The 8,707-nt window shown below is 39.2% G+C and overlaps 1 protein-coding gene across 1 annotated transcript in view; it reads left to right on the plus strand.

The window, feature by feature from the left end:
• Positions 1-760: 760 nt before the first annotated feature.
• Positions 761-8,707, plus strand: part of Smp_017520 (hypothetical protein) — a gene marked incomplete at both ends in the record, with an annotated part of 33,786 nt that continues 25,839 nt past the window's right edge. Inside the window, 2 exons of the mRNA XM_018791296.1 lie at positions 761-985; positions 7,547-7,661. Of these exons, the coding sequence (XP_018645510.1) occupies positions 761-985; positions 7,547-7,661 (340 nt within the window). The remainder of the gene's footprint in view (positions 986-7,546; positions 7,662-8,707) is intronic.

Consider the following 8,707-nt stretch of genomic DNA (forward strand, 5'->3'; position numbering starts at 1 on the left):
GCTCTTTACCGAGAAAAAGAGAAGGGAAAGTTATTATGTATTTCACTACCAAAAGGAACTCTTCATTGTTGCATTTGATGACTTATACCACTTAAATTTGTATGATACTAAAGTATCACAAAAATTTTGAAGAATATTTTCTCTAATAGATTGGAAAAATAGCCCCATTTTAGCTTGAGCTAGACCAGTAGTAATCTGCTTCATTTAGTATTCTTTAAACATCCAGATGATATGAATGAAGTGGAAAGCATTACTTATTCTGTTGTAGCAGTGCGTTTTCCGAAATACAGCATAGAATCCGTAATTTTGTACACGTACGAGTATCGTAATTGTGCATAATACAATTCCGTAATTATGTTGCTGATTATCATGTTTTTTAGCCATGTTTTCTTCACTAAACTTATCGATTTCAGAATGAAATGTTAAATACCTACTTGGTTTAGAGGTTATTGAATTGCAAAAAACTTTTATATATTTTCAGTTGGATTCTTATCCCCAGTAAATACCTTTCTTAGATAGCTGGTATATGGTTATTATAAATGGAAAAGAGTGAGTTCCTACTTTTATTTTGTTAACCGATTTATTATCCAACTAATATGAGTAAATTTTCCTTTCCAATTTTAGATCTAAGTTATGATATGGTCCATACACCAACGAAAATAAGTTTTAGAGACTAAAGGCTTTCTGTTACAAACATATCCCGCCAATATTCATATACTATTGTTCTCTATCTGGAATGCTAAGCAGAGTTACATACTAAATGAATAAAACTGATCCACTGTGTGTCCAGCTGTTAAAAAGTTTAATTCTATGTAGCGAAAAAGCTGCTGTCATAGCTCGTACAATTAAAAGGCAAACTAGCATCTTTCAAGCACTTGTACAAGTGAAAGATTCAACTGAAGCTAATTTAAGATTCAGCGTAGACGTCAAAACTTTGGCCGATGTATTAATTCAAGAAGTTGTGAAGTACGATCTAAATTTACTTGTAAGTTATGCTCATTGATAACGCTCTATTTTATTTTGTTCCTTCTTGATACGTTTTCAAGTTGAAGATCAAGCAGTTTATAAAAATCTACATTTTGCTAATAATCGGACAGCTTGTTTTCAGTCTTCAGTCTTCAGTAATAAGGATAGTAGGTTGATGAACCTGTGTTAATCCTGACAGATATCCTTCCAGTGAAGGTCCAGCTTCTTGAAAATGTTCACTGATGGTGCTGATACCACTTGTTCTGGTAAAGCGTTCCAGTCATTGACCACTCGATGAGAAGAACGGGACCCCACCTTTAGTTTATTAGATCGCGGTTTCAGAACCTTCTTGCTATGACCTCGGCGATTATTAGTGCTGGAGGGAGCAAAAAGATAAGACATATTAACACCCAGATCATAATTAAAGATACGAAATGCCAGTATAAGGTCACCTCGTGTCCTACGATAAGATAAGGGGAAAAGATTTAGACGTTTTAAACGCTCATCGTAAGGGAGTTTAGAAAGACCCTTCACTAATTTTGTCCCTACACGCTGGACACGCTCAAGCGATTTAGTATCCTTTATCAAACAAGGGCTAGCTGCTTGGATACAGTATTCTAAGTGTGGCCTTACATAGGTGGGATATAAAATTCGAAACATATCCTCGTCGAAGCATTTAAATGCTCTGCGAAGCGACCATAGCGCGCGATAGCCTTTGGAAGCAACCGCATTGCAGTGCGTAGTTGTTTTTAAGTCGTGACTTATAGTTGCTCCTAAGTCTTTGTGCTCTTGAACGCGTGGCAGAGATGTACCATTAATGGTATAATGGTAACTAATACCTTGCCCGATGTGCATGAACACGCTCTTCCTGGAATTAACTTCCAGGCCCCAATCATGAGCCCACCAACTGATTCGTCTAAATCTGTTTGCAGATAACAACGATCAGTCTCATTTCTTATTGTTCTCCAGATTTTAACATCATCCACAAACAGTAACGTCGACGACTTAAGTAATAAAGATAGTTCATTAATATACAGAAGGAAAAGTAAAGGGCCTAAGATGGTGCCTTGGGGTACACCACTTTTGACCGGTTTCCATTCGGATAGAGTTCTATTGACCCTCACTCTCTGTCTGCGGTCACATAAGAAGCTTCCTATCCATTCCTGTATAGCACCTGTTATTCCAAAGCTCGAGAGCTTTTGCATAAGACCTAAATGTGAAACCTTATCAAACGCTTTGCAAAAATCTATGAATATCACGTCGACAGACAGGCCGTTGTCTAGGGCAGCTGTCCAATCCTCTCTCGCAATGAGTAAGTTAGTCAAGTATGAATGCTTGTTACGAAACCCATGTTGCTCGGGAGTTAACAGATTGTACGAATCTATGTGACTCAGTAGCTTAGCCCGAATTAATTTTTCAAGTAACTTAACTACTATGCTGGTCAGGCTAACAGGCCGGTAGTTAGATACGATCCGTCTCTGACCATCCTTAAATATAGGACTAACTATGGCGTCTTTCCAGTCTCTAGGTAGTTGAGCCTGTGAAAGGGACATGTTGAAGAGCATCGTGAGCGGTCTTGAGATAATGTCCGCAAGCGATGACAGCAAACGTGGGTGTAACCCATCGGGGCCCGGTATCTTACAAGGTTTTAGGTTAGTTATCAAAGGAAGAACAATATCCTCTGTCACGTGTAAAGGTCCTATGGCTGGTATCTCATTGTCAACGAGACAAGTAGTTGTAACACTACACGTAGAGTAGACTTCACTGAAATAGTTAGCAAATGTCTCCGCTTTCGCTAGATCAGATTCAGCCAATAAAGCTGAATTTTCGCTTGACAGTAATGAGGGGATACCATCACTACGTTTCGTCCGCCTTTTAACATACGAAAACAGTCGCTTCGGACAGGTACGGCTATCGTATGCCAACTGTCGTTCGTAAGCCGTGCGGGATTTAGCTATGGTCTTTTTACATATATTCCGGATTTTTATATTCGCACTTAAATGATGCCTGACCTGTTGTCAAGAATAAGTCCCAGAAGTGTTTCCTACGCTTCAACAGCTTCCGGGTTTCCTTATTAATCCATGGGGGGCAATATGATAGCTTACGTGCTGACCATGGGATAAACGGTTGAGTTACGGATTCGAACGTAGACTTGAACCTATTCCATGCATCATCAATCGATCCATCAGCATCGACCGACCAGTCAATTAAGATAGCATAGTCCCTTATTGCCGGAATATTAGCTCTCCAGATATTAGGACGGGGTGGAGCAGATGCAAATTCTATACCATGTATCCGGAACTTAATGGAAAGTACGACATGGTCACTATTCACCAGTGGGGGAAGGTGTTGAATGTCGACGATATCTTCACAGTGGTGTGTGAGGACAAGGTCTATCAATGACGGATTATGTTCCAAGTCCATATGTGTCGGCTTTACGATACATTGTACAAGTGCACATTGAATAGCTGATGATAGAAAGACGCCATTGAAACCCCCACCTGGAGCTGTGAGCTCTATCCAATTGATATGGGGTGCGTTGAAGTCTCCAACGATGAGACAAGATTCTGCCTTACTCCAAGAACAGACGTGTCTTAGGATAAAGTCGTCAGCGAGACAATACGGACTACGATATATTCCTCCTATCGTCACTAACCCGTTTCTAGACCTAATTGTACAACATACTACCTCACACGTACCACTTACATGCGCCTCCGATATGATCGAGTGTATGCGGAAGTGGTCCCTAATATATAATATTATGCCTCCTCCCTTGCGACTTCTAACTCTATCACTTCTGACACAGATGTAGCCTGAAATGACTGGAGAACAGTCTATATCTACAGTGAGCCAAGTTTCGGTGATAACAATTATATCCGGATTTAAGTCGTCTACCATCAAACTTAGTTCAGACATCTTATTCCGAAGACTACGAGCATTCGTATAACACATATTTAGGGTGTTTTTGGAGACATGCGTTCTACCCACACAGGTCTCGGAAGCATTGGCTTCCAAGACCTGACTACCCGAAAACCCTTAATCGTAAGGTTCGCTTCACCGTTTAGCCTTCGAGTTTTTAACTCTGTTAGGGCATTCTTCCACTTGATCCGATCCTCAAGTGGCCAGTCAGGTCGAATACGAATGTTTGAGTCACGAGTTTTGCGTGCGTTATTTAGTAATACGTCCCTTTCCTCAAAATTACCGAGTACTAATTTAAGGATCCTTCTCTGTTGGGTTTCGCCTCCAACATACTTACCAAGTCTGATGACTTTCGAGATATGTACCCCTGGGACCTCCTCTGGCAGTATATTTCTGATGAGAGATCCCACTAACTGCAGGTCGTGGGCATGTCTCTTAGCGGGATCGGTGTCTTTCGATTCTGCCAAGTTCCAGATGATTACACTAGGCACCTGTTTAACTTCCTTAAAAGTCGTGTTCACGGCCTTTGACCGTGATGTCAGATCCTCCCGGTTAGCTACCGGCTTCTTACTGTTAGCTTTCTTTATAACAGTGTCATGTGGGTCGAGCGAGTTACTCCCAACAACATTTGGTGAAGTTAGACTATTTCCATCCACAACAGTATTAAATATTTTCTTACATTTAGACTTGAGCGGAGTTGCCTGATGCTCAGGACGTGAGTCCAACGATGACTTATCGACTATACGCGCGCTTTCTTTGGGTATTTTTCCGTCTCTTTTGCGTTTCCGCGTAATCCATTTACCACTATTCTCAGCATCCAGATTGGAACTATTCTGGACGATAGTGGTTCTAGCCGGGTCATCAGTCGCTGCTAAAGCGACTGGTCCCTCAATGCTTAATGGCATGGCTTTCATTGGTTGTACCGGAGTACAAATTTTTGCTTCATGTTGCGAAATTGGGTGTCTGGTACCTGCCATGGCAGCATTTACGACACTGATACAATCTTCATTATCAGTATCCATGTTGCCGGCACGGCCTACGTCGACCTTTTTAGCTAACGCTAGAAGGCTGATGGCTTCCTGAATGAGTAATGTCTTGCTTGAGCAACAAAACATACAGAGCCAATGAGAATTTGGTTTCGAGCACCTTTTATAGGCAGTAGGGCTTAAGCGGGTGCACATTTTATGAAACCACTTCTTACATTCGTCACATTGCATCCCTTCTTCCACGGGGAATAAGCAATATGGCTGTCCACACTTGTGTACAGAGCCGACCATCTTAGAATAAAGCAAAATGATAGGCAAGGTAGATATGTAAGATAAATCACAACCTTATCAAATAAACAAGCCGCAGTCGACCAAGAATGCTTTGATGCAGTAAATACACAAAAGCAGGATCAAAACACACAAATACAATGTCACGTTAACTGAAATAAATTCAATTAAAGTGTAAACGGTAGTTTTGATACGTAATTTACGATCAAAACAGTGAATTAAGCTCAACGTGAAACAATACCACTGTCCTTTTAAATAGCTAAAGATCTTAAAATTAATTAGCTTTTCAGACATATAAAAGGATGGCTTTTCCTATAAGAATAATGTGAACTTAATCCGGTAATTAGAAGCATTTGAAACTATTTACTAACTAAAGATTCCCGAAATAGTGCAATTTAAGGCAGGTAGAACTAGATGAGCACAAATGATCGCAGTATTTTTGTGATTCGTAATGAGCACGCAATCAAGTACAAAGAAATTATTAGTTGGTACGAATGCCACAATTAATAAATTTCGTATACTTTGGATACTTTACTTTGACATTACTTGTTATGATCACCTAAAATTGCATATATTTGAAATGATTTTCGCATAACTGAGCTTTTGTAAACAGAACAAACACCTATTATTCTTTTTGTATCTTCGGCATTAAATTACTTTCTTTCGATTGAAGAAAGCAATTATTGTAAAATAAATGCGCATGTTTCTTTGTTATGAATAATGCATTCATCAATACCCACTATGTACTCGGTGTTCAGTTTCTTTTCTTATTGCCCCCCAAATGCCCTGGTACGGCCGAGAGTGGGGAGAGTCTACTCTCCCTCTCGAAATGCTCGCACATGGCCAGCGAATATATAGCCTCTGCCAGGGAAGTCCTACTCACTGCCTTCTCGTGGCGGGGGTGTTGTTTACGAAAGTGAGAGGACGAAAAGCGAATGTCCGGCGCTTTAACCGGGTTGGTGGACACGGAGGGTCCACCTAGGGGAGTTGGAAAACCCTGATTCCAAACCAATGGTGCACATGGGCTGACTCCAGGATCCTGATGGAACGAATGGCGGACGAACCTGTCATTGGTCAACGGCTACCATGGGACTGCATCTCCTCACGATGCTCCATTGCCTTGTGGATCAGACCTTTTGGTCAAAGGCTCGGGGTGTGGCCCCCTAAGAAAACCACCTGCTTCGGTTTGGGCACCCGGGCAGTATCACAGCCCACACACACAAATAGTGTGGCGCATATGTACCTGGTGCCCTTTTGTACCAATATATATGTGTTTAAATAAAATAAATAAAATTCTTTTCTTATTAACCGATATCTGGCTATTATTCTAGAAATTTAGGGAGTTATTTTATTGCTGTTACATTGTTATTATTATAATAGAACTTCCCTTCTTCCATAAGTAAATCTATCTAAACCAGTGTGATTCGATTATGTTTCTCTTATATAATGTTTAAATTACTTATGTCTTTACTTTTGGAGAATCTGTCTTCTTTCATCACAAACTTCATAGTTAGTCTATTGCATAATAATGTGATATTGTTTACTTGGTGACGTAATCAGTGTAGGCATATATTTTATTATGGTTCCCACATTTATCTTTTCTCCTCTCACCTATGCTTCAGCACGACGAAAAATTAAATTGTATACTATAGGAGAAACTATAGAAGCACTTAATCGATTATGAAGGTGATTCCCACCCCAGTGCAGCTTCACATAATATTTGAGCTATTGTGAACACATTGATTTTATTCACCTATAGATTAGACCAAAAGACTAGGAAGTACTAATAAATTTTGGTGGTATCTATCCAGTCGATAAGTATTTTAAATCCTCTGTAAAGTAAAGACAGTCCAAAATTTAGGCGGACTAAATTTTAATCAGTAATCATGAGCAGCGATAGGAAACAAAGTCGGAAAAGATCGGAGAACGATGACAGTAGTTAATTCAAGATGAAGTTCATATTTAACAAAGAAAGAGCTCATTAGAAGTTAGATATTCAAAGAACAGTCCAATGCCACATGCATATGTAACCCAACCACATAAAACAATAGTTGTATTGCTCAGGGGCTATGTTGAATATTAAAGGGAGTATAAAATATAGCCACTTCAGTGCCACGTGACTTTCTAAACGAAATTGAACGAATAAAGATCCAAACTTTCAGCTTGATTAGTTAACTTCGAGTCCTTTTACCGTTATACTAGCGCTCCATCATTAACCAAAACTGAAAAATATCATCGTTTATCTTTCTTTGATTTACCGGGGAAAAGTTTAGTTATATTGCACAATTTTTATGTTTATTGGACGTTGTAACATTATACATTAATCTTACAAAAAAATTTGATTGGATTTTCAAGTAGTATCAAAATATTGACTTTAAAACTTTCAGTTTCCTGGATTCAATGATTCAGTTTTTGGTGAAGAAAATAATCGTTTCTCTGGCAGTTCCGGTAAAACAGTTACAATTCAACTATCCTCGAAAGAAAATCTCTCTGATCTTTTAGGTAAGAGCGTGGCTCTTTTCGTTACATTTATATAAATGTCATGAAATGGGAAAACATTTTTTCGTGTATGCATTGTAATTACTGAAGAGCACGCATACAAAACAGATGCTACACATCAATAAATTTTCGATGATAGCATTTTAAATACTGACCTGCCCTCGTTTTAGTAATCACTCAAGTAGCTGAACGCCAAAATTCTTTGGTAAGTCAAACACCATTTAGATTATGCTATAAAACAAACTAAAGTACAGTAGCAGAATAATTATTGTTTAGATTTAACTCAATGCTGGTGAGCGGCCTATGCTCCTACACAAGGGGTAACAGGCGTAAGTAAGTAAGTAAGTAAATAAGATCTAACTCAGCTGTTCATCAACAGAGTAGTAGTTTGCTAGTTTTATGCAGTTTTTACCTGTTCTCACCGTGTCTACTTCCAAATAAAAGCCTTTACTGGTAGACATCACTTGATATTAGATTCATATTTTTTTCGTCTGAATTCCGAACTTAGATTTTATCTTTAGAATGTCACGTTTGTACAAGCTATTGAATTTCTAACCAGTTTATATCTTAGAGTGACTTCAGCTTTAGATGATTCAAAACAAAAGGAAAAGAGATGGCTATTTTGTTGCAGAATGGTTCTTCACAGAGGTACCTATCGGTGACCCCTCTAAGGACAGAATAATTGACTTTCAAACTTTCAATTTTTCTATATTATATGTTTATTGGGTGTCTTTTCTGCATAATCCTTAAATTTAACTCTCTACTAGATTCATCACTTTGAAAATCGTAGTTACATAAACATGCTAGTCACCGGTAAGGAGAGATGGATAGTGGCTGGCAGTGGAATCCAGGATGCGCGTTTCGTCCTGTTTGGGACTCGTCAGCTGGATGTACCTGCATCTCAGAGTTGATGTTCACTCTGGGACTCGAACCCAGTACCTTTCGCTTCAAACGCCATCGCTTTATCCACTCGGCCATTGAGTCCTGATAGCCACTTGCTTGTGCGATGGGGTGAAGTTTAAATTCATTTAGTATTGTTTGTTTGAATC

This window comes from Schistosoma mansoni (assembly GCF_000237925.1).
Source record: "Schistosoma mansoni, WGS project CABG00000000 data, chromosome 3 unplaced supercontig 0105, strain Puerto Rico, whole genome shotgun sequence".
Taxonomy (NCBI): domain Eukaryota; kingdom Metazoa; phylum Platyhelminthes; class Trematoda; order Strigeidida; family Schistosomatidae; genus Schistosoma; species Schistosoma mansoni.